The sequence below is a fragment of the Trachurus trachurus genome, assembly GCF_905171665.1.
Source record: "Trachurus trachurus genome assembly, chromosome: 19".
In the NCBI taxonomy this organism is placed as follows: Eukaryota; Metazoa; Chordata; class Actinopteri; order Carangiformes; family Carangidae; genus Trachurus; species Trachurus trachurus.
In genome coordinates this window covers 12955490-12982923 of record NC_139913.1, presented here as the reverse complement: position 1 = coordinate 12982923, position 27434 = coordinate 12955490, and the positions used below count along the sequence as shown (strand labels likewise).

The window sequence follows — 27434 nt, the reverse complement described above, 5'->3', positions numbered from 1 at the left end:
TTTTTCACCATAAAATTCTAAAATGCTCTGGTTAAAATTATGACATCTGTGTTATTAGGGTCGGGTTTGACCCGGTTATAACGATAAAAACAAAAATTAGAGTTAAAATTGAAATCATAAGTGCAAAACTAATTACCTTTTCATGGATAAGGAAGCCTAACAACGTAACCAAGAGATGAGAAACAAATAGTGTTTTACATCTGATTTAAAGGGACAGTGTGTAGGCTAATATTTGTCAAGGTTTATTAGCAAAATCTGAATATACTACCATGGATATATTTGTGTGAGTGTATAGTCGCTATAAAATAAAATCCATTTGGTTTTCATAGCCTTATAATTCTTCTTTTAGCAAGGGTCTTGCTTAGAGAGTGTCGCCATCTTGCGCTGCCATGTTTGTACAGAATGGAAAATCCAGCCAACCAGAGAGCATAAATAAACGACAGAATTATTTAATAGATAGTTGCCGCCCCCACCCTCTGGAATTCACCCCCCCAACCCATCAGAGACTGTACAGACCCCCACACCTTCAAATCACTTTTAAAAACCCACCTTTTTAAACTGGCTTTTAATCCATAAATTAAATTTGTGTATCTTGTTCTTGTATTTTAACTGTGATAATTTATTGCATTGTATTTTAAATTGTGTTTTTATGTAAGCGTTTTTGAGCACTTGGAAAAGCGCGTTACAAATAAAATTTATTATTATTATTATTATTATAAATAATAGAATCAGAATGCTAGATGTCACTGTTTTCCCCTCATTTTACACACTGGACCTTTAAAGCAGAAGTAAGCGATCCGGTCGTTTTGTCTAACTTCTTGTCAGCCAATGGAGTTAGCAGTCCCCGCCCTCGTCCCTACGTCACCACATTCACGCGCATCCCTTGGCTGCACACACAGAGAGGACCGCCCCTTTATGCCGTTCTCTCTCCTCATTGGATAAAGGTTGTAGGATACAAGGAAAGTTTTCTCCTCGGTTTACAGCAGAGCAGAGTGACTGACAGACCCGTGTTTCAGACCAAACACTCTATATAAGTGATTGCTGTCGGAAAATATAACTATTTAAGACTTATATTAACACAAACATTCCGCTTACTTCTGCTTTAAGACTCGGGTCAAACCCGACCCGAACAAAAGGTAGCTGAACGCTAACACAAGACGAAGGTTATGTGATGTCAATAGGCTACAAGACAAGTGGAAACAACAAAAACATACAAAGACAAAAAAAAAACTGTGCGCTAATCCTAATCCTCACTCTCACCATCCTCCTCAGTCTATCACACTACTGTAATTTACTCACTGCTGCTGAGACTTTGAGGGCCCATGTCCCCAAACACACCCAGTCTCTTGACACTGTCACCTGTTACACCCCCAGATAACACAAACAGTCATAATTGAAAGACATAAATATTCAGTGCATTCCCCCCTGTTTGGACCTTTCCTGCCAGTCTGCTGCTGTTTTGCATGTCATTAGCTGCTCACTGCCACAGCTGTAGCTCTTTCATCATTACCATTGGCATCCTTTTTTATTTGTAATGCACGTTGGCATGGCAGCCCCTCATCCTCCTCCTCCTCCTCCTCCCTCCCGAGGCTCTCACCCCAACCATAATTATGAAATTTCTCACATTATTGTCAAAGATCAGATGACACCCACAGTGGAGCCGGATCTTGAGGAATGGGTGCCCTCACACGAGTGCTGGCTGATCCCCCCCCCCCCCCCACCCTATCCCCCCCCAAGGACCCTGCCAGTTCACTCTTCTCATGAATATCTGTAATAATAATTAATTTTTTTCCCCTTTCCCCGGCTGCTGTGAAAAGATCTTCAGTGGCCCGTGGCAGCTGTTAATTAATGAGCCTGACCGTTTCAGCTCACCTTCACAGCTCGGCATTATTTTAGCCGTCAGTTTGCTTGTAACTGGGTGGCAAGCCAGACAGCCTTTGGGGCCAAAAGGCGCAATTGCATTTTAATGGAACTCAGCAGTGCTTATTGATCCGGTGGAATGGAGTGTGGTGGGTATAGGTGCAGGTACGACCAGGCCCATCACTCTGCCATCAGAGGCAGGGATCATAAAGTCTGCTTCATGCACATTCCCTCCATCCACTAGTTCCACATAGTTAACTTTAATGGTGCCCAGCCTGATTCCTATATTATCTAACCTGGCTAATGATCTTGAGATATGGAATTGTGTGAAATGGCGTGGCCAAAAGAACAAACACAGTAGAGAACAATGAGGCCGGTTCTTTACTGTAACTTAACTGAGACAAAGAGGCACAGGGAGGAGGGCGGGAGCCAGGGCGGACAGAATTGAGGTTGGCTGGAAAGGACTTTGATACATTCGCACAATGTAAGAGTATACATCACTACTTGATGTGTCCTAATTATTGCCACAGCTAACAGTTATTGCCATTATTGATTAAACTGCTGATTGTTGACTAATTCATGAATCATTTGGCCATTAAACTGTCAAATGCTCCAAACAAGACCATATTCAATAACATACACCAAAGGTAAGAAATAGTTCAAATGTTTTGACGTTTTGCTTAAGGGTCCAGTGGATGGACAAAATATAACCCAGTAGAGTTAAAGGGACAACGAGGAATTTTGGAAAGTGAAGTGTTATGACAAGTGAAGTGAGCCTCCGTGCGCATGGTAAAATTCTTGGATGGGCGCAAGACCGACGAAAGCAAAAACATTTGCCAAGAATGAAAGTCAGAGGTTTGAAGACGATCAGATACCGTCGTAGTTCTGACCATAAACGGCGATTCGGCTACGTTATTCTGTAGTTAAACTGTAGTGTTTCTGTCCAAGAAATCAATACTTACGTTATAGTAGATAATGGCAGAATATAAGGACTTTGAAGTTTTTGTTTTTACATATAGTTTTTTCTAATTCATGAATTAGTGTGAACAGGACCAGTTGAAGAGGGGCCATGCTGTTAGAATTGGGACACTAATGTTTCGCAGGCTGTTTTTGCTCGTTAAATATAATGTAAGAGGGCGTAGTCATATAGAGGAAACTGGGCCTCTGTATTTCTACAGCAGTGACGCAGAGCAGCTTTATGGGTTTTTACTGCTGGACTTACCTGCAGCCAACACAGGCCTCCACCTAAAGACAACACTGCCATTGTAGCAGCCGTGCGCCTGCCTGTATCAATTATGAGTCATAAATGTTTATCAGATTCAACGGTGGCACAGATAAGCGTTTGAACTGCGAAGCGCTCAGATTTAAAGAACAAGAAAGATGGTGGTTAACGGTTGTGTAACATTAGATTTGCATCCGGACCAAGAGATGTTTGCCTTGCCTGCTTGTTTTCGTGTTCTGTGGTGACTGCTCCCAGCTGGGAGCAGGTAATCATGAATTCATTAGTGTTTCAGTTCTATTTTAGCTCAAACCTCAGGGAAGACATTTGAAACAATGTGCACATCAAGAGCTCCGATGTTAATGTAGAAATAATTTCTTTCACTCCACGACTGACTGTTAACAAGAGACACTGCACAGATTTAAAACTTAAATAACCAAGACACCATGTGGTAGCCAAACCAGAGAGGTTAAAGGTGTTGAGCATGGTGTTAGGGATGTATGGACATTGTAACACAGTGGTCAGTCTTTGTGCTAAGCTAGGCTCCCTGTCCTCACTGACACCCATATGATTTCCTGAAGGAGCCTCTTTTCTTTCACTGAGCAGGATCAGGTGTTACAGACCATGAGACCAGCGGTGTAACAGGCTGAGAGACTGTGTCGGCCACCTCACCCTCCAGGATGTATTCTGCCACCAAGCCACTCTGCACTTTGCACTGCTGCACCTACATAAACCTAAATAGCTGATGCGACAGAAGTAATGTTAGTTTCTTTCTGTCTGTTTCAACATAGTTGTATGTACTTTAGTCCAGTGTAAATAAGTGGCCTCATAGTTGTCACGAAGGAGGAAATCAACTGTTTCTGCTCCAGGCTGTAAACATGTTTATTTCTGCTGTAAAGTTAAAGGTCATTTTAACACGAGTCGATGGAAACTGACTCACCGTTGGAGACACACTCTAGTGGTCAGGAGAGGAACTGCAGTTTTTGGTGCTTCAGTGTTGGTTTCATTCTCAGCCTGCCAGCCTTTACTGTTCAAAAGCTTTTACGGTAAATCACAAAACCTTATTGTGGAGAAAGCAGAAATATTTTTTTTTAATAAATACATGATTGCAAAACTATTTACAACAGTGTTTTGTTATGATGCTCTTTGCCAGTTCCTTGTCATTTCTTATTCAAAGTTCCCAAATGTTCAACTGTCCTCTTTAATATATGCAGACGATCAAATCAAACCTGAAATGACTGAGCAATTGTTCAGTCAGTTGAAAGAAAATGAATCAACAACTGCACAAAACACCAAATTTAATATCAACTTTTCTAATAGAGTAAATGAGAAAACTGAGAAAATAGTCATTAGTTGCAGCCTTCCAGATTTGACCATGGACGGACAGGAGTTCGTCAGAATACAGATCGTAAAGTGACTTTATTTTTCATCATGAGTAGGGTTGTCACGGTTACTTAATTTCATGAATTACCGCAGTATGAAACGGCACGGTTAATTAATCATAAAGATTTCTCAGTACGGAACGAAAACACATTACACATCACTTGTGTAACTTTGTTTTCAAGTTGCAGAAAAGAGATGTGCCCGAGTGGTTTAAGTTTGGCAGACAAAGACTTATTCCTTCCAAACAAACGTATAGTAGTCTAAAAATATTGTACTGTATAGTGTATAATATAATTAACAATGTAATTATATTTTGACTGTTTGATTTTACACATTCATAGTGTGGTGAAATTAATCGGTGCATAAAAATCGTGATAATCATAATAACCAGACAGTAATCGTGACGTCCCTAAAATCACTGGGCACATCTCCAACCACTGTTAAATTTGCAAACCCCTGCATATCTGTGCTCCATTATCACAGGACATGTCCTTAAATGTTTGCTATTAATATTATTGAAATTCCAAAGGCGCAGGTTATTTTCCCACATCGTTTCATGTCCTATTATCTTATTATCATGTTTCATGTCTTATCAGAGTCACTCTACCAGACAGATATCCCCATCCGCCCCAAACATCTCTGAAGCAAAGGCCACTTTTCAATCAGACACAGGGAGGCTAAATGCAATTACATCTCCCCTCTCGTCTCCCAGATAATTGAGCATCTCTCCTCCCTTCGCATTCATTTCCATCATTACTTTAATGTCTTTTTATTTGATTTCTCTCTCTCTCTCTCTTTTTTCACAGGTGGCGTCTGGCTTTCCCGCTGTTGAAGGACAGACTCCCTCCATGTGCTGCTTTCAAAACAAAAAAAAAGACTGAAAACCTTGAGCTTATGAACTAAAGTCACTTTTTTTTTTTAAATGATAGTCTAGACAGTTTCTTAATCAGGGAAAAGCCCTGCACCGCAGTAAACACAAGGGCTGTGCACAGAGGAAGAAGCTGTCTTTAACTTGTACAGAACATATTTCTATTTTTTATGTGCAGTTGTTTTTTGTCACAGGTGTAAATTATTTTTCTTGGCAATAAAGTTTACATATAATTGGATGTTGTTGTTGTTGTTGGTGGAGTGTGTTTGTGCATCCAGGCGACACATCTGTTTGATGCCGGATAGCAACACAGCAACGCCCCGGCTTAGAGTTGCACAAGGAACAGGTTTTTTTTTTTTTTTAATCTTCTCTTCCTTGTCTGTGTTCACCCTCAGTTTGCTTAGTAACTCTCATACACAAAAAGCAGATATTTCTCTCATCATCACTTTTTTTTGAAAGCTGTAAACAGCAGTCCAGGGGGTTTCCTGCTAGTCTAATACTCCAAATCATGTGAGATGAAAATATTCATGACCAAACTGGGAGGCCGATATTTCCAGCTTTTCTCAAACCCACCTGTGTGGCAGAGATAAGACCTGGATCTGTGGAGGTAATACGTTTCTGAAACGAAGCCACATCCAGCGACAGAGCTGCACAATCTCTTGTCATCATTAAGGAAACATATTTCTCCTCCGTCACTCAGAGTCATGAGATGTAGATAGAGGAAGGAATGTGACCCGAGTGCTTAAACTCTTCCTTCTCATCAGAGGCTCAGTCAGGAGGGAGGAAGCATTTCTGATTTTTATTTTTCCGTCCTGCTGATAAAGTGTTAGAGCAGTCAAGAGTTGCTTAAACTTGGACACCCCTTGGTCATGGATTTCACCACCTATGTCGGACGCTGCCAGCTGTTCTTCTCCATCGCCATCCTCTTGGACACAGCGGGCCTCATCATCTTCCTCATAGGAATCTTCGCCCCCTTCAGCTTCTGGGATTTCCTGGTCCTGTCGGGGCCTCTTATAATTTTCATCAGCCTTCCGTTCTGGATCTTCTGGTACCTGGGGAACCTGGAGGTGCCATCGGAGGAGTTGCTCCCCAGATGAGCTTTACAACTTGTTCTTGGTTTGCAGCCCAAAGGCATTTTCTGGAAACGGGGGCTTGATGGGGATGAAATCAGCAACAGGTGGATATATCATATATCATACATGTCTAAAACAACACACAGTTGAGACATGCTGTTAAGTGAAGAATGTTCCTTTAGTAAAGATCTCTTCTTTTACCTTTAGGTGGAAAATACTCGGCTTCTACTTCACCATCTTAAAAACAGGGAACTTTACTTTGAAAGGACAAATGTATGATGAACCCCTCAGACAGGCAGGTTCATAGATTTGAATGGCGGGGGCAGAACAGGGTACAGTTTTGCCCCGGGACTATTTAATTTTGAATTGAATTAAATTGATTGTATTCTATTTTCACACATGCACACATCATATTCTTCACTATTTCGTTCAATAAGACATGACTAGTCTTTTTGATAATTGCATTGTTTATTCATTATGTGTCAGGTTGAATGCTAGAGATCCAACTTGTGTTGTAATATGAAATGATAAATCAGTCAACGATGTTAGATATTTTGCTATGAACAGGAGCCAGAATACCTTCACAATAAGAGCATGACACCAAAGAGACAACATGGCTGCAACACCTTTTGTATTTTTTCTAATCTTCTTGTGTCTGATTGACGTTGTTTGTATCTGATTGCGTTCCTGTTGTGTGTCTCCTGTGTTAGTCGTCTTGATCTCTCAGAGTGAACAGACTCTACTGTCTTGCATCTCTTTGTAGTCATTTTGTGATGATCCTGCTCATCCTGCATTCGCTCCTTTTCTTTCTTATTGATTTCTTCCGAGGCCGTTGCTCCTGATCCGACGTCTCTGTGGTGATTTCCCTGTTGTGAAATCTGAGTGTTGGTCGCTCAGACCCATTCAACACAAACCAGTCCAACTGGGTCTCTCAGCCACTGGAGCAGGGGGGAGTCCTCTCATTTTACAAGAATGCGTTTTGTGCGAGGAGAAAAGAGAGCAAATCTCCCGTCTATGAGACATTTAAACAGCTTGAAAACAGCGTGACAGTCTGTCTGTGTAGATGAAGTTGTGTTTTTTTGTATAATCATCACATCAGGTATGTGGTACAGCTTGTTTCTGTGTTTCTGAAGGAGACACACCCTGTTTACAGTGTGGCTGATATTTAATCTCAACGCCAGAATCCTCGGGTGTAAAGATGTTGACCACAAGACCAAGACAGGAATTAAATGTTCCAATTTCAAATCCTTTGAATTTACAACAACACATGATTAGATAAGATCATGTGATGTTTGATTTAAGATGGCGGTGGAGATTAAAATGTCAGTTGCCTTTGCACAATCCATATTTACTCTGCACTTCAGAGTCTCTGTGTTTTCGGGGCGAGGGCCCACACGGCCATTAGGACTTTGAGTAACGTGGAGTATTTGGAAATGGTGTCAGCCGTGCATTACTAATTCATCACTGCGCCACCGCCGTCACTCAAACATGGTCAGGAGAATTACCTGGACATGTGAATCTAAGGTGTCACAATCCCTCCCTCCCTCTGTCTGTCTGTCTGTCACGGAGGCTTCGGTTTCCACCTCACACATAATGTGTCTTTCCATTACCTGCAGCCAGCCTGTTACACAGTTCACAGCCAGGACACACACACACACACACACCTACACACACACACACCTATGCTTGGCCTGGGTCAACTGAACATGACACTCTTTGACTGAGCACTGTGGTGACAAAGGGAGACAGGGATTAGGTTCTGTGAGGCCTGTCGGTGTGGTGTTTGGTTGTTGTTAGTCCTGCCAGTGCTTCACACACTGCAACAGCAGAGCGTTTACTGTGATGCTGTTTCACAGGACCAGACAGTGTAAGACTGAAAATACCCTGCATATTTTACTCAAATAAAAGTACAGATGTTATCATCAGTAAACTGTACTAAAAGTAGCCCAGGAGGTTCCACAGGGCTCCGTTCTCGGACCGGTCTTATTCACCATTGGCATAAATGTTACATAATTGCATTTTCCATGTTTATGCTGATGGTACTGTCTTTATTGCACTGCAGATTTACATATTGCTTCCATTTAACCATCTTCAGAAACAGTTTCAAGACCTGAAACTGGTTCTAAACTGTACAAGATGGGCAGAATGGATGTTTTCAAATGCAGGAAATATTATGACAGTGCTGACATATACTACTCACAAAAACTGGCCTTTGGGTTTCAGTCCTTATTGAATAACATGATGCTGTTCTCTAACAAGGTGATTAACCACAAACATCACGAGCACCGTCTGATTTAGTGGTTCAATGTCACTGAACCACTACCTGTTCTGGTTCAATGACAAGTTGTAACAGTCCTCTTCTCTCTCCCTCTCTCCTCTCCACCATGTTCATCATGAGACCAAGACAACACTTTGATCAAATTGATTAAGTTATTGAGACATTGAGATTGTTGTTGTGCTATAGCCACCACTGTTGTTAGCTTTTGTTTGAGATAAAGAAATTACCATTGCATCCTTCTACTTAAAAGGCTTTCATGATAGAATATCACTGTAGCATGAACTTTTTATAGGGATATTCTTGTCAATTATCCCTAACTTTTTGTGAGTAGTGTAAATTAACTTAGCTATAGGGAGAGTGCAATACTATAAATACCAGTGATTTCCTTTCCATACATGCTCTTGTCTAAGCTGAAAATGAAACTTGGTTTTCTTTTTAGAAACAGATTCAGTTTTCCTTTATTTACAAGAAAAACCGGTTGAATCAGTTTGACTTTCAGCAGTGGATTGTGGGGATGATATATATAGGTGGTTTGTTATAGTACCACTATAAAACTAAGAAAGGATCAGCACTTGTTTTTATTTATTTATAAAGGCATCTTACAAAAGCTTAGTCCCTCTTGGTCTTGCCTTCTTGCCACTTACCACTATTGCTCACAGTCATGACTCAGCTTCCAAAAACAGCTTTTTGTTACTATGTCCCACATTACTGGAATACACTTCAAAAGGACTTCAAGTTGGTCTCTTTTTCCTTCATACAATTTAAAGGTTTCATTGCAAAGTTAATTGGCTGCAACTGTCAAAGCTTTAAATTCTTGGTTATTCTTATGGTATTATTTCTCTATTGGTCTCATTGCAAACATCAGGACTCCTTTTCTTTGAAAATTGTCAAATTGATCGTGTTTTTTAAAATATAATATATAAATGTATTTTAATGTTATTGTTTTTTGCATGTTTGTAGAGCAGCATCATTGCAAATGAAGTTTATCTCTTTTCTGAGGATGTAAATAAAGGATGATGATGATGATGATGATGATGATGATGATGATGATGATGATGATGATGATGATGATGATGAGATGTCAAATTATTTGTTGTGCAGAATAGCAGCTCCCATTACACTTTATGGTAATTTGATAATTAATTTTTTTCAATATATAACTGAATTTTTAATCCGTTTAAACAACATCATGTGCATCATCCCTCTGTACATACTGATTTGCTGATTATTATGAAAAAGAAACAGGGCCAGCAGCTGTCAGCTAAATGTGCATTGGAGGAAAATGAACAACATTTTCCTCTGAAAACCATTTGTTGACTCAAATTTAGAATTAACTTAAGTACAGTTTTCCATTTTCTGCTGCTTTGCACTTCCACTTCAGCACATTTATTTCAATCAGGAGAGACTAACAGAGCATTTAAGTAGTGATTAAACAAAAGTGATTTCATGTGCACAATAGAAAAAGTTGGGAACTATGTGAAATTATCATTTAAAGTTGTGGCCACTCCATAATAAGCTGTACAAGAGTGTCAGGATGGAATGTTAGAGTACAAGTATTAAGTCTTATTGAAATAACTCAAGTAAAGTACAAGTGCCTCAGAACCATTAGTGAGGACAGAACTGCAGTAAAGTAATATTTGTGAATCCACACAGTAAAACCTGATCTGGGAGGGAGGGTTTGGGTTACAGAAAATGTTTCCTGTAAATGAATTCCTGACATAAGGATGTAATTTATCCTATTTCCCTCTCAGTGAATGGGGTGAGGAGGAGTTCTCAGACTGTTAATGAGGTTTCAGTGGAGAGTTGCTGCTGTTAAGACTTTCATCCATGATAAGAAAAACGGAGAAGCAGCAGAGACTGAAATTAATTGGTACCAGCTGTTAACTAACCAAATTAAAAGATATGTTTAAATAGCGAGTATAAATACTACATTAAATAGAAAACTGCTCTCGGTGATATGAAGAACATAATGCTTCTTAAGTGATTTCGCCTGGTGGTCACACTGCACCTCCCCTCTCTATGCTGGTATTAATTAAAACTGTTCCTAATTTCTAATAGGTCACCCTCTGCACTGTGAGCTGTACTCATGCATCACTGTGAGTTCATCCTACCACTGTTTAGTAGATTTATTTTTATTAAGATGAAACACAAACTGGGAGCAAAAGCTTTTCACAAGCCCTGATCACAGGAGGATGGAGACCTGCAGGACAACACAAAACCAGCAGGTGGCAGCACTGGACTGTTGTACTAACAACACCAACTACTACTACTAGTGCTACTACTACTACTACTACTAACAATGATAATGATACACTAAACTGGAATGAGTATGTGCCCTATTCAAGATATTAATGACAGTGACATCTTTTTGTATTGTACAATCTAAACAATGTGTATTTATGATAATTGATTAATATCAATGTGACAATACATTAGAATTATTTAAACCAGCACAATAATCACATTTCTGTATGAATAAGTGTATTTAGTTTATTTTATTTATTGGTTTCATTCACTGAAGAGAAAATAAAAACCGTTTAATACAAAAAATAACGCAACTCCTGAATAAAAGGCTGCAGAAGTTTAGTTTATAAGTTTATTTGAAAACAGGGACAGTGCACATTAATAACATCACTGTAAATGCACCAGAATTAGCCAAGAGGCTATTTTTCAAAGAAAGAAGAAATCTTGTGTAATCTACCCCTTTTTTCAAGAAATCCTTTTACAAATAGATAATGTAAGTATCAAAACAAAGAAATATAATAAAATAAATTAAAATAATGGCTGCAGACCAGCCATCAACTCATGATCCAAGTAAATTATAGGTAACAGTGTAACATATCTTATTAAAACCACATGATTAAAAAATCGTCATGTTTTCTTATTGACTTAAATCACTGTAGCCTATATATATATTATATATATAATATTTGTATATAAAATAAAATGACACGCTTTTGGATTGATAAAGCCTACTTAGTTATATCAACATATGAGCAAGGTCTGTGTCATTGTTGCATATTTCTATATGGAAATTCAGAATACGAGGCCTGCACGTTACGTTTGCGTAAAATCGGTATCCTCATGTGGGCCCACTTTAGTCTATAGCCTAGTTTTTAAGTAGGCTACAGTATATTTCAAACCCCATGTCGTATAATCAGTGTTATAGGCTACCGATCATATATTATGAAGCTGGCGGCCCTTCAGTATCAGTAAAACCCACGTTATGTAGCTACAACTGAACCTTGGTGTGCACCGTGTTTCTCCTGAACGTAGCTCAGCCGGACATGATTACGTCATGAGCAGAGAACATGTGCGGCATGGCGCATGGGTTTTCAGTGTGCAGCACGTTTCCCTGAGTATCGATCCGGTCCTGTGTGTGTATCAGTGCACCAGCAGCCCGTGGTGCCGGGGCTCTGAGGGGACCGGAGCCCGCCGCCGTGACCATGTCAACACAGCCTGAGGTGGATTTAAATACATTATTTAACACGACCTCCACACTCACACACACTCACACTGCGCTCACAGCGTGGTGGCTGCTGTACTACAGTTAGTAAACTAACCCGCTGCCCGGAAACCCTGGCGTGGATCACTGCGGACCGGATTCATGTAGTAAATACTGAAATTATTCTGATTAGATCATTTAAAGTAAAGCATTAACTCAGTGGTTCTCAAAGTAGGGTCCGGGGACCCCCAAGGGTCCTTGAGAGCGTTCAAGGGGGTCCTCAAATGTTTCTTGAAATTTTACCACTTTTATTCTAGAATTTTTTTTATTTTGAACTGAATTTTTTTCCAGAAATTTCTCCAAAATGCTTCCAAATATTCACGCCATTGGCCCCGGTTTGAACGTAGGCTACATTGACTAAAAAAGTAGCGTTATTCAGTCTCAGAACAAAAGTGTGTATTTCTGATGTTCGTTTCAAAATTTTGTTCAATGGTGTGGTCTAATTTGTGTCAGTTTAGGGGTCCTTGATGTAAAAAAGTTTTAGAACCACTGCATTAACTAACGCACAGTCTTAGTCACACAAGTCTTAAGCATCACTTCCTTACCTCAGCCAGTGCTTTCGGCTACATTTGATGTTCTTCATCAACCAAATTAAGTTTTCTCAGTTTTTAATTGGACATAGCTTGCCCCAGTTGTCATATGATAGCAGGGCAATAATAATTTGAAAGCCCTGACAAAATACAAGCGTTGCATTTTCAAATGACAAACTGCTGCTGCAAAGGTCAAGGGTCGCGCTCTATTATCAGAAAGGACAAGAATGAAATTTAAGTAAAACAATTAGGCTACATTACTTCAATTATTGCATCAAATGAATGTTGAATAGACAGACAATCATCACCCGACAACCATCACTTGATACTACAGCAGTACAGGCACGATATAGTCCAATTTTACAAACAGTTTTTCTCATAGGGCTTTACACAGCATCATAACAACATCCTCTGCCCTTAGCCTCACATCGACTGAGAGAAAACTCCCTAGAAAAAACAGGATAAACCTCAGGGTGAGCAACAGAGGAGGGATCCCTCACTCAGGACGGGCAGACGTGCAATATATGTTATATACAGAGAATAAAACAGTTTGCAACTTTACTATTTTGATGCACACTCACTGTTCACATCAGCTGTTTTCACTGAAAATGACTGAAATCATTATAGCTGCCAGTTAGTAACAAAAGCTTATAGATGGAGCTCAGAGTGCAGCAAACAACTTCTGGCCCAACATATAACCGAGTTCTTTGCTGTCGTATGGCCTCACCTCCACATCTGGACAGATTTCAGCTATTTTCCTCTATTCATTAATGGCAGTTGAAGGGTTTTCTCTGTGTGAACCAGAATTGGTTTGTTCATATGAGCCGGATTTAAACTGTGTGAACTGGGTCAGAGAGGGTGTATGGACTACATATATTTAAAGAGGAACTATGCAAGATTTTAATCTAAAATATGCTAAATTTTTACCTTTAAACAGCTTCAGAGTAATAGTGATGGTTAAATCAATGACTTGTAACTTGTTCCAGGGAGAATGGAGGCTCTCTGCCTTAAGCGTCTTTTGGCTGAAAACCAATCTTGTAAGATCAGAACCTCTGCGGCACCGCGAGACAAATGCGCCCCGTAACCTGTAATCTCTTCTTTTTAACAGATAAGACTACACAAATATACACGTCATAACATCGTATCGTTATCCACAGCCATGGATTGCATTCTCACCGGTTTCCTTGCAAACAAATGCACATGGCTGAGAGGTGGGTTAGCAAAACAGAGGATTGACTGGACTTGCATAGTTCCCCTTTAACTACCTGGGTAGAAGCTGAAGATGTAACAAGGAAAACCTACACAGACATTCAAATGGTTAGGGTTCATATGACTGTTTTATTTTTACTGTCACCAAAATGCTTGAATGTGTTTAAAGGCCTTAAAATTGACTTGGAATTATTTTTCTAATCATTTATCCATCTGTTTACCTGTCTCTACAGCTGTTGATATAATAAGATGCTCTTCATCTAATCTCACATCAAAATCCACTGTAAAAAAAAAAAAAAAAATCACTGCACCGTATTTTACCTCCCTCCACCCATCTGCGTGTCAGCCTACAGTGCAACCGAACGCCATTTTCTACGGCTATTTTTATTATTGTTGTCATTGGTAAACACCACACATCTGCTTACCCATGCCGGCCTCCTATTGGTCGAAGCGGTTGTCTGTCGCGCTACTTCCGCCCGTTTGGCCGCTTCTGATTGGCCAGCTCCCCTCTTTTTTTCCTCTGCTTCGCGGCGGTGGGTCGGAGCCGCTGTGTCCCCGGTCTGGCACGTTCCTAGCCAAATTCTCCACGGTGTAAAATTGGATCCCCCTTCTTTTTTTCCCCCCACAACAAAACCAAACATACCCCCATCCTCGGTTCTCCTGCAACCGCGCTCACACGTTTTTTGCGCTGAATACATTTTTCCAAATTTCCACCAGATACCTCAGAAGATGGCGGTGGTAAGCGGGATGTCGGGGTCGGCGGTAGCCCGGCTCGAGGGCCGAGAATTCGAGTATCTCATGAAGAAAAGGTCGGTGACCATCGGCCGGAACTCCTCGCAGGGCTCGGTGGACGTCAGCATGGGACACTCGAGCTTCATTTCTCGGCGGCACCTTGAAATATTCACCGCCGGAGAGGACGGCACCGGCACCGGGGAATTCTATCTCCGCTGCCTGGGAAAAAACGGGGTGTTTGTGGATGGGGTGTTTCAGAGAAGAGGGGCTCCACCTCTCCAGCTTCCACGAATGTAAGACTCCTATGAAGCATTTACATGAACTAGAAAAAAAAATAAATAGGGGAAAACATCTGCGGCTTTTGTGGGGTGAACGTGTTGTTATTGTTTTGTTATCCCGCAGCGGTATCGCACGTGCTGTGTCAAGCCTGATACGTGCCGCTCGTATGTGTGTGTATGTGTGAGTGTGTGGCGATAACGTCGCGTCAAAACCTCCTCGTCAAACATGCTAATTTGTTTTTCATGTTGTTGATGATAATTGCTAAACACAAACGTATTTTTAACCAGGTTCGTTATCTCGTGTTAGTTATTCGGGCCCTGCTTCACTCGGCACACAAACAGTGACACACCGGCCAGCCATGCTGGAGGCTGGGAGGAACCGGTTCACTGTTGTCTGTGATGCAGCGGGACCTAGCTTCTTACGTGTAAATGCTAAGTTTGTTGTTGTTATGTATGTGCTATATGCCGAATTACAGAGAAACCCCTAATGATTCAAAACTAGCTTAATATTACCATTGCTGTGTTTGTATTTGTGGATTCTCAAAGAAGTATTGTAAAAACCCTCATAATTGTAATGAAGTTTGGTTTGAAGTGCTCTTTAAACCAGACATCTTCTTTTATTTGGCCTAACACCCAACTGCCAGCAAGCAGCAACAAGGGCTGTGTGGTTACACAGGAGATGTTTCCTCTAGTGCTGTGGTCAAGATAACCAAACCCAAGACTGAGTCAGGACCAAGACCAGAGCATACCAAGACCAAGAATAAGACTTTGAGCGGGGCGAGACCAAGTCTGAGACCAAACCAGTCCAAGACCGAGACCAAACCAATGCAAGGCCATTTTCAAGACCATTACTGTATTCAGTAGCAGTACTCATGAGAATCATGTGGCTTGATATTTACATTATTCCTCATCAGCTAAAAAGAAAAGATAATCTTATATCAAATTAAACCATATTTAATGTAAACAAAGTTTGGATTGAACAGAAGAACACAGCTCAGAACCTGCTTAAGTCCCCTCTCTTTTCTGACTCAGATGGTTACACAAGCAGATACTTTTGTCGTACAATATTAATTATCTTAAAGTTATTGAACCACATCACATAAACAAAAATAAGCGAGTGACAGAGAGACATTTGCAGTAAAAAAAAAAAAAAAAAAAAAAGATGTCACTGCAGCTGTGGTCTTGACTGTCCAGCTCGACCAAGACAAGACCAAGGAGTACAACACTAGTTTCCTCTACCTGTCATTTAGCAGCTTACAGATTTGTGATGCCTTTGTTGTTGTACAATCGTCACAATAGAATAGCAGTATTATAATGACAGGTATGGAGCCACGGTTTGTGCTGTTGTCAGTTTAAATGTGGTGCAATGTCAACTTGGCCTCACGTTACCCTTGATGTGTTTACACTGCTCGGCTTGTTTGTCACAGAGCTTGCATAGTTTTAGTAGAAACTCCCATTTTACCTTGAAACTGAATCCATGTTTATGTAGGATATGTTGATGTGGCCACCAGTCCATAGTAGTTTCTAATCATAAGGTGTCAGCAGCTGATCCAAATATACTTCATTAATAATAAATGAGACATGTTAGACATGATCTGTTATATAATAGTCGTGGTGGAAGTCCATTTTTAAACTGCCAGGCTGAATCTCAGTGCTCCTCTCTGGGCTTCGCTTAGACCTTGGCCTGCTTGTTGCCAGGCAGGAGTCCTGTCTGCGCAGTTACATTGTAACAAGCATCATGTCCCGCTCAAATGTAGACAAGTGCATAGTTACTTGAAAACACGCAAATACACTAATGTTTTGTCTGTGTTTGTGTTTGATTCTCAGGTGTTGTTTCCGGTTCCCAAGCACAAGTATAAAGATCACGTTCACAGCCCTGTCCAGTGATAAGAAGGAGCCAAGGAACGTGCCGGAATCACCGGTCAAGCCCGTCCAGCCCCAAATTTCCCCACTGACCATAAACATTCCTGACAACATCGCCCACCTCATGAGCCCACTGCCATCGCCCACTGGCACCATCAGGTGAGAGCTGGTCTCAACACTGTGTTTTCACTGATTGTCCCATCAGTTTTTTTAAAGATGTCAGTGTATGATGCAATGCTTCCTCATGGGTTTTACAGTGCAGCAAACTCCTGTCCGTCGAGTCCACGGGGTGCAGGACTCTCTAGCTACAGGACAGGCCGCGTTCTAGCCTCTGACCTTATAGGAGACAACTCCCACTCAGAAAATGACAAGGAGGCCTCAGGTGAAGACAGTCCAAAGGTGAGAGGGAGGCAGAATGAGAACGGGGCTGAAATATGGATGGATGTTGTTGAAAGTTGCAGGAGTTGCATGATGAAGGCAGCAGACTTCAGAGAAATCTCACTGGATTCCAACACCGTGAACATCCTTTGGTTACTGATTGAAGTCTAAAAATTGCATAACGCTTCACAACATAGACTTTGGATACAGATCCTGGTTGAACCGAGTGTGAGTCTGTGTATGTGTGTGTGTGTGTGTGTGTGACTAACAAAAAAACAAAAATCCTCCTAGCAGAACATTAATTTGACTGTGTGTGTTCTTCCACAGGACGACTCCAAACCTCCATATTCATATGCACAACTAATAGTCCAAGCGATCACCATGGCCCCGGATAAACAGCTAACACTGAATGGAATATACACCCACATCACCAAGAACTACCCCTACTACAGAACAGCTGACAAAGGCTGGCAGGTCAGTGTCTGCCCTGTGTGCTTCTACTGTTTATGCTCATGTCTGTGGTTGGATGGTTACACACAGCTCATCATTTGTTCAGGCGTATACCAAATGTTAAAGGGATAGTTCAACATTTTGGCAAATTGGCCCATTGGCATAATCCCTATAGTTTTAAGAGTAGGTTCGTTACCTTTTAATTGTCAGTGCAAGCTATTTTTAGAACGGCGGAGCAGAGCCGTGAGCTGCTCAGAGCTATGCTACAGAGGCTGATGGGATTTCTTGGTTTCCCTCATCAAACTCATCAAATACACAATCCAACAACTCCAAAACGCTCTGGTGGACAAGTTGTGACCTGCACATTCACCACGCTATGAGATAATAACGGAGCGTTACGAGACAGAGTTGTTTTTGAGGTAAATGCAGAGACTGCTTGCCGAAAAATTGCCCCCAACAGGAACGCGCATCTTGCATGAATTTTACCTCTAAAACAACGCTGTCTCGTAACGTTCCGTTATTATCTCATAGCGTGGTGAATGTGCATGTCACAACTTGTCCACAAAAGCGTTTTGGAGTTGTTGGATTGTGTATTTGATGAGTTGATAATGGAAACCAAGAAATCCCATTAGTCTCTGTAGCGTAGCTCTGAGCAGCTCGCGGCTCTGCTCCGCCGTTCTAACAATAGCTTGCACCGACAATTAAAAGTAACTAATCTACTTCTAATACTGTAGAGATTGTGGCAACGGGCCAATTTGCCAAAATGTTGAACTATCCCTTTAAGGCAAATAGTTATTCAGATGAAAAATCCTTAAAATCATTTCAAATTTGAGTAATTGTTTAACCAAAAATGCCCCCCAAAAAAAATGCTGCTCCCAGTTTGTTAACTGAGGCTTTTTCTGCATTGTGTTGTTTTTTTCATATTATCAAAGCGAGGACTTTGTGTGTTCGGATGAATTTGAAGATGTGGGTGGGGGTTTAGTCAAACATGCACTGCACAAACCTGCCTCATGAAACTCTCATCAGAAGATAAGTAATGACTGTGTGTCTCCTGAACCCCCATCTTAAGATGCGGCTGCTGCTTAAAGCGTAATTATGATTATGGATTATTATGTAAATCAAACTCGCAACAGTCAGGTGTACTTTTTGTGCGTTTTTTAAGCCTTACCTGTTTGTTTTTTCAGTTTCTCTCACAATTTGATGCACAAAGAAAATAGAGGAACTTCCTGCAGATTAAAAAAAAGACACCCCAGAAAACACAAAACCACATCCAACAGTTCAGATATAATCTCATTTTACATTAGCGTTGTATCATTAATTGGATCAATGTCAGCACAAACACCATCAGCACTTGAAAGTATAATAATATAATTATGCGGGGCTGCACAATATGAGAAAAACAATCATAGCGGCAGATTCTGCTGTTTCAGTGTTTCTTGATTTTCGGTCACAATATCAAATTGATAATTTGATTTTTGTTGGGTCTTGTACCAAACAAACGTGTCCCTTTGTGTCTTCACAATACGATTTGTTGTCCATGGCTTATCTGTAACAACACATTCATGTTGTGACACATTTTACCTGCATAAAAAAGAAAGGCACTCCTCATGTGACCATATTCTGAATTCCAATACATTGTGATAAATTGTGCCACCCAATAATTATCTGTATTATTATAAGTTGTGTTTCAGGTATAAACAATGCTGCTGCTAAACATCAGTGCAATGTTTTGTCATGTTAAGGTGCATTGAACAGTAAGCAGATAATGTACAATATGCAATGATATTACTTCATTTATCACCTATGATGGGACATATGATAATAGATCTGATATTATTGAATATCAATCAAAGCCTAATTTATAGTAAAAGAAGGCTGTGGCTCAGGAGGCAGACTGGGTCACCTGTCAGTCTCATGTCAGTGTATATTGAGTAAAGCAGTATATGTTTAACACCTTGTTCAGTGCGTTAACAGGTTAGTAAGAGCAGAACTACTATAGAGGTGCAGCCCATTCCACAAACATGTTATTGACTCATTACAACAGAACTGAAACAAATGAACCAAATGTTCCTTTCTACACAGATTAGTCCGTCAGTGTCTCTGCTTGAAGTTCTGCTTCAGGGGGATGCTTCTGACACTAACTCCAGAACACAAATGCTGTAAATCTCAGCTCATGTGCGTCTTGTGTTTATCGCTTTTGCAGAACTCGATCCGCCACAACCTGTCCCTGAACCGGTACTTCATCAAGGTGGCCCGCTCTCAGGAGGAGCCGGGCAAAGGCTCGTTCTGGAGGATCGACCCCGCCTCCGAGGGCAAGCTGATAGAACAGGCCTTCAGGAAGCGCAGGCCCAGGGGAGTGCCCTGCTTCAGGACCCCCGTGGGACCTCTGTCCTCCAGGTAACAAACACTTACCTGATCCATAGCAGTTAGTTTCACATCTCTTGCCTTTTACTAAGGGTGTGCCCCAAGGTTCAATTTTGGGCCCCTTCCTATTCACAATATATGTAAATAATGTCAAAAATAGGAAGGATGCCCGTAGGGTTGCACGGTATACCGGTACTAGATTGGTACCGGGGTACTAACGCATTTAAAACGGTACCATACTGCGCTTAGATGGGACCGGTACTTTCATTCTGCGCCGCCAGCAGCGGTGACGTCGCCGCGTGAAGTCGCCGCATTGTAATTTGAGCCGCGAGGAGCGAGAGAGCGAGTCACAAACGAAGCAAGGTGCTTTTTATCATTACCGTTACAGCGCCACCTGTCCATGTGCCTGTGTTTGTGTGTGTGTCTGTGCGTGTGCGCCGCGCGCGAGAGAGAGACGGCCGCCACAGCCTCGTTGATAAGTTTTGTTTTTACCGCGGATCACCACTGGCTGCATGCTCTCTCTGTCTCTCTGTCTCTCTCTCTCTCTCTCTCTCTCTCTCTCTGTCTCTCTCTCTCTCTCTGTCTCTCTCTCTCTCTCTGTGAGTGAGTGAGCACGGCGAAGCAGCGCTACGCAGAGATGAATTAACGGAACGATATTGCGTTGATGGGGGTGGGGGGAACAGAATCAATTTGGTCTACATATGGGAAACAATAGGTGTATGTTTGAGTAACATGAACATTTGTGTTTCATTCTATAAACTACTGATAACAATTTCTCCCAAAAATTACAACTGGTCAAAATAACAAAAAAAGATGCAGTGTTTTCAGACCTCAAATAATGCAAAGAAAACAAGTTGATGTTCATTTTTAAACAGACATTTTTTTAATTTAGGAAGAGTTCAGATTAATATAGATGGAATGTTAATCCTGCAGCAGCAGTAACTGTTTACTGATTTCCTGTTTTATGGTCCAAAATTTTTCTATTAAAATAAAGCCAATAATGACATTTTTTGTGTTCTCTTTTTATGTGGAAAAGTACCGAAAAGTATCGAAAAACATGTTGGTACCGATACCGGTACCAAAATGTTGGTATCGTGACAACACTAGATGCCCGTGCACAGCGACAGTCGAGGTGCCGGTATTGTGGCAAAAGAGTACAATAAATGTCTTGTTTTGTGTATTCGTCCTGCTCGTCTACACTGTACATGAGGCTTGCATCAGTGTGCTCACGAGTTTAAATAAATGTAACTAACTACCATCACCCTACAGTGACCGGTGCTCATGTGCTGGCTCTAACCCTGTGTGACCTCTCCTCCCCCCCCAGGAGCGCTCCAGCCTCTCCCAACCACACAGGAGCTCTGTCTGCCCACTCCAGCGGGGTCCAGACCCCAGACAGCCTTTCCAGAGAGGGGTCCCCAGTCCCTATGGAGCCAGAGCCCACCCCTCCACCAGCCCCGCCCCAAGCCGCCACAGTCCAGCCCAAACTCGCCGTCATCCAGGAGGCCCGCTTCGCACAGAACTCCCCTGGTACAACATTGGTTTTTGTATTTTTGTATTTTTCTTTACCTCATATGTAGTTGATTATCTATTTATTACGACCTTTATTGTGCACTTTACTCTGATTTTATCATGTATTGTATAGACCACTTCGGCGTCGACATCACAGTGACGTACTGGTGGCAGAAAAATACCGGAAGTAAGCAACAAATACACGTCCTGACCATAGGTCCTGACATACAGCTCAACTTTAAAAAGCAGCGCAGCTGCTTGGCTGCAGCACGACCCTAATCTGTGATGATGAGCCCACATTAGAGGGTGAATTTTATTTAATTTTCGTAATCGCGGTGCAGAACAGTGAGTTTGGAGCTGACGAAAGGAGAGAAAAAAGAGAGTCGTGCCGCGGCGAGACAGATGAAATGCTGATTAGAGAGGGAGTGATCAGCGGTGACCGCCGTGCTGACGGACCCGGTGGAAATTGGGGTGATACAACGACTGCTGAGGAGGAACTATAAAGAACTCAGCTGTGATTTAAACTAGGACCTAAACCGAGTCGAGTAGAGCCGAGCTGTAACTGTGTAGTGGAGAAGCTGCAACACACGCGCGTCCCCTCAGATGCGGCTGCATCTCTAGGTCACTGGTGTGTGAGTGTGAGAGAAATAAAAGCTGTGACTTGCTTGGGCAGACGTTGTTTGGTGTCACCCGCTGATTTGCACATGTAGGCTACAATATCTAGACCCCGAATATAAGACGACCCGTCCTTTACAACTTTTTTCGACGGAAAAAATACTCTTATCAGTCAGTGTATAAAATATAGATATTGCGTGCATCGTTTAGGGATTTTTATTAAACATTTACTGTTTAATTCAGTGTAAACGTTAACACGTGTACACGTTCACCCTCTTATTCATTTATTTTGACATTCATTCATTCATTTTTACACACATCGGGTCATGAGCGGTGTCCCTAGCAACGGTCTGTGATATATAGCCTAACAACGGTCTGACTAATACAGAAATAACAGACATGGATCCGTTAAATAAACTGTAATATACAGCCATACAAGTAGGCTACAGTTTGCTGTCATACCGTAGTTGATGGACTTGTTGATGATCGCCCACGCAGCGTTTTGTCCCTAGGCAGTAGCCTACGTCGGTCCGTAACACACAACACACTCCGTTGCTAATCGTTAACTTAGCCTACGCAGGTATGACAACCTGTTTTCTGTTGACAAAACATTAAAATAATCAGAGAAGGCCTCTGTATGATCCATCTTCCTCTGATTTGATCGCTCTTGATGCTGGCTTTCCACTGTTGACACCAGATCAGCTGTCACGTTCTGCCACCAGTGAAGCCCCGCCCACAACATACGTCATCAATGTTTATAAACAAAGAAATGGTCTATTGGGTGTATGTTTGTGTGTTTATGTCAGTGTGTGAAGCCCACCGAAACAAATCCCAATCAACAATGTTTTTGACATGGCAATAAAGTATTGAAACTGGTACATTAGTGACTGACCTCCCCCTCCCCTCTGATAGGCTCCCCCCTCAACAACCAGCCAGTCCTGATCGCCGTGCAGCGCCAGATGCCTCAAACGACCATCAAGCCTGTGACCTACACCATGGCCACGCCGGCCATCGTAAACACCACGGTCAGCTCCGCCCCCGTCATGCAGACCGTACACGTCGTCCACCAGATCCCGGCCGTCACCATGGCGACCGTTGGCGGACAGTCCACCGCTACAGTGAGCTCAGAACCTCAGGAGAACGGAGGCGGAGATCACAAAGAGATCAAAGGTGAGGCTCGGTCCACGTCCGTGACATCATTCAGGCCAGGTCTGGGTACGTTTGGTTTGAAACCCGTTTCTCTCCCCGCGCACAGTCAAAGTGGAGCCGGTTCCGTCCATCACGGCCTCGTCTATAGGCGGAGTCGGCCGCATCATCCAGAGTTCTCAGGCCACTCCCCTGACGACGGTTACCATCGTGCAGCAAGCTCCGCTCGGTCAGCACCAACTCCCTATAAAGGCCATCACACAAAACGGAACCCATCTGGTCCCCATCAGTTCTGCTGCTACAGGTGACACACACACACACACACACACACACCAACACCACAACACATATGGGAACACATTCAACACTTTTGGTAGAGCTCAAGGTTCCATGACTAAAACACATTACAACACTCTGTCCAACAAAGAATGATTTTTATTTTTTTTTAAAGTAAAATTCACTTCTACATATTTGACCCTCCATCTGTGTGTTTGAACTGTTGATCAATAAGAAAATACATTTATGGTTTTAAGGTGAGACACTTCAGGCAAGACATTGTTTTTTTTTATTAATTAAGAGATTTGGGGCTATTTTTCTTCCTTATCATGTATTGTTTCAGAATAGTGGAAAGAAATGGTAGAAAATCCACATTAAAGCCCCTGTACGGAGCTTTTAACTGGATACGCAAAAGTCTCTGGTTTCTGCTGATGTGTCTCTGTTACCTACAACAGCAAATGAGTTCATCAGTGTGAAGATACGCTATTTCTAAGTAGTCTAATTCTATACCTCTGGAAGGCATGGTCGGGTCGGACCACTGACAAAACCATACCAATAGACACATTACGCTGCTAAAAAAAAGCAAGTCCCGTCTTCTTTCCGACGTTTCCAAAACAAATCTACACGCGCCGGCCAGACCGCTTTTGTCCACAGGGGCCGCCAAAATCAACACTAAAGGAAAAGTCTGTACAGGGGCTTTAAGGTTTTTATTTTACTTCCTTTTGTCTTTCATCAGTAGATTTCTCCTAAATTCCCCCAAAAGTTAGCATACTGTTGTCTGACCCATGTCATGTCAGGTATCAGTTTGAGACCCAGTGATGGAAGCAGCACACACATCGTCACGCTGCCTCACTCTGAACGACTGTCCTCTCTGTTGCAGCCGTCGCCAACCCCCTGCACCTCCTGGCGACCCACGCCTCCGCCTCCGCCTCCCTCCCCACCAAGAGGCAGAACGGAGAACTGCAGGAGCAGCCCGAGTCCAAGAGAGTGAAAACAGAGGAGGAGGAGGGCGACGCTGCCAACAACAACAACAACAACAACAACAACGGTACCACGGACAGAGCTGGAGAGGGCAGGGTCAGTGAACAGGTCGGCGACAAGTAGCCTCCCCCCTGACCTGCGTGCTGACCCCTGCTCTCCTGTATGCATTGAGCCTCCTCACATCTTCCATACCCCCACTCCCCCTCCATCCCTCCATCCATCCTACCTGGTCATCATCTACTTCAAGGTGCCAAAAAGAGAAGAGACGTGGAAACACAAACGGGACTACAGAATGTGCAAAACCTCCTCCTCCTCCTCTTCCTCAACCCCGCCCCTACCCGACCCCCACCTCACTCTTCCTCTTCCATTATATTTAAGACCACGAAATACGATGCAAAAACTAGAGACCAAATTGAAAAATGGAAGCGAAGAAGAGGCGCTGATGACTGTGAAACCCAGATGGCAACAAGATTCCCAGGAAGAAAAACCCAAGATTAAAAAAAAAATCCAGAAGAAAAGAAAAAAATAAAAAACAACAAAAAAAAAGAGAGACTTGTGACCCCCCCCTCCCCCAAAGAACGGAAAACGGAGCCTGACCCTGGTAGCATTACAGCATTACAGCCAAGTGCTTAACTGTGTTTCAGATAGAACAAGCAACCAAGTGAAATCACCAGTAATGTATTCCGCAAAGGGAAGTGTGTGTACGTACGTGTGGACATTCCCATCTTCGGCAGCTAGCCTCCATGTCGAGCTACCTAACCCAGTCGTGAGTAGATATGCAGTATTCCGTTGTACAAGTGTATCTGTGGATCTTTTTTGAGTGTTTCTCCATTTCCCAAGGCACAGATACTATCTAGTAATAATTAAGATAACTAAAAAGCTATAAGTGGGGTCTTCAAGAACATTTAAACAACACATGACAACATGATATTTTGGGAATCCTTTTTTTCGTTGTTTTGTTTTTGTATGTGGACTCTTTGTTCAGTGAAATGAATGTAGTCTCCCTTTTTTTTCTTCTCTCATTTGAAAGAAAACACTATATGGAGTGGATGTTCTTTTCTCTGCTCATTCATGCAAATGAAATTTCTTTATCACTGTACATCTACAGATTTTTCATATTTTACAAATATCCTATGAGATAAAAAAAAAAGTATATTCCCATGCGTATTTGACCATATGCTTCATCGAGCTTGCATGTTACGGATCTAGAGACAATGTACTTGAGCAGATTTAACTGAATATGGAACTGAAGAAAATTTAGACTGAATCTACGCTATATGATTCTGACCAGTGCTGCACTTAACCCTCTTAGTTTTTGTTCTCTTCGTTTTTTTAGTTTTTTTTAAATGATTATTTTGTTCCCGTCATCATTGGCTGTTTGTTATCTTTGTGTTGACGTTGGCCGTCTTCTTTGCTTGATTATTTTATTCTGTTCAGGCTACTAAAAAAAAGTCTATTCAGATTGTATTCTATGTTACACGATGAAAAAACAAGTGATAGGTGTTTGTTCTTGCTTCAGTGGGTAAATGCTTTTTTTTTTTTTTTTTTTTTTTTTTTTTTTTATAAATTTATTTAAAACACAAACAATCTCTTTTAGTTTGTATTTCTTTGTGAGAGAGAGCAGACGCAAACTCGGACCGGTTTGTGTGAGGAATGGTTTTCTTTCTGTCAGCCGGAGACAATAAATGATGACGTCATCCAGCTGATTAAGAGTTAACATCTGGAACGGAGGGGAAACGGAACGACGTTGTGTGGCGAACATTCCACACAGTGTTGCTCAGGCTGATCCGGGAAGTGTGTGTACCACAGGGGTGGACACGCTTCCTCTGAACCCGCTCCATGCACGTCAGAGCTGCAGGCTTCACTCAGATTCACTTTATATTATATCAGTGGTTGTACAACAACCAGAGTGTGAACAGCTGATCTGAACGGAATCAACTGTGAGGCTTTTGATAGAGGTAAAATATTATTGAGGGGGGGGGGGGGGGCATAATAGAAACTATTGGTATTTTTGTTATTATTGAATATCGGCCCAAGCTGATTAGATTTGATCAATCAAAGAAAATAGTCTAACAGTGAACACTTTTCACTCCTTGTGAGTGCTCACAATGTTGCCACTTCAGTATTAAATGAAACAAATAAATAGGTAATTAACTGAGCCACGGTTCGTCCACTGATTGGAAGGTTGTGGTTCGATTCCCGGCTCCTCCAGTCCTCAATAAGAACTGTCCTTGAGGAAGACACTGAAACCCCAGATCTCCCTGTTAGTGAGGCGTCAACAGCTGCAGGGAAACATGTGAATGGATGACATGGCTTCTATTGTGAAACTCTGCAATGAGTTCTACACACTGATCCAGGAGCAGGACTCATCTACAACCACACTAGTTGTTTAGCATATTAGCATGCTAACATTTGCTAATAATATACAGATGAGCCTGGTGTGGTTTAGCACAGTGGTTCTCAAATTGGGGTCCGGGGACCCCCATGGGTCCTTGAGAGTGTTCAAGGGGGTCCCCAACTTTTTCTCAAAATTTTACCACATTTTTTCCCCTTAAGTATTCAATTTTTTTCCAGAAAGTAGTAATTTGACGTACATTGACCTAAAAAAGAAGTAACGTTATTCAGTCTCAAAACAAATATTTGTGTATTATTTTTGTTTCAAAAATTTGTCCAATGGGGAGTCGTCGGTGGTCTAATTTGTGTCAGTTTTAGTTTAAGAACCACTGGTTTAGCAAGCTTTTAGTCACAGATCAAAATAATGGATACATTAAAAAATGTGATCTGACAATGGTGCTTCATCCTGAGGGAAATGTGAATGTCCGGACAAAACCTCAAGACAAATCCATCCAGTATCGACCTCATGGTGGCGCTGGAGGAAAAGTCAGGAGATCAGAACCCTGGGTGTGAGGTCGAGTGA

General features: G+C 41.9%; 1 protein-coding gene across 1 annotated transcript; it reads left to right on the top strand.

Moving 5' to 3' along the window:
- The first annotated feature begins 13966 nt into the window (after window positions 1-13966).
- foxk2a (forkhead box K2a) lies at window positions 13967-26040 on the top strand. Its single transcript, XM_083994252.1, has 9 exons — window positions 13967-14950; window positions 16763-16957; window positions 17056-17197; window positions 17504-17650; window positions 19830-20023; window positions 21315-21517; window positions 23027-23284; window positions 23370-23564; window positions 24417-26040. The coding sequence occupies exons 1-9, from the start codon at window positions 14655-14657 to the stop codon at window positions 24638-24640; spliced, it is 1854 nt and encodes a 617-aa protein (XP_083850378.1). The 5' UTR covers window positions 13967-14654; the 3' UTR covers window positions 24641-26040.
- The last annotated feature ends 1394 nt before the right edge of the window (window positions 26041-27434 follow it).

Excerpts from the sequence above, each read along its gene's own strand:
- foxk2a (XM_083994252.1), top strand. The coding sequence starts at position 14,655 with ATGGCGGTGGTAAGCGGGATGTCGGGGTCGGCGGTAGCCCGGCTCGAG. Across the intron at positions 16,958-17,055 it reads TCGCCCACTGGCACCATCAG|TGCAGCAAACTCCTGTCCGT; the intron begins GTGAGAGCTGGT and ends TGGGTTTTACAG. Across the intron at positions 17,198-17,503 it reads CAGGTGAAGACAGTCCAAAG|GACGACTCCAAACCTCCATA; the intron begins GTGAGAGGGAGG and ends GTTCTTCCACAG.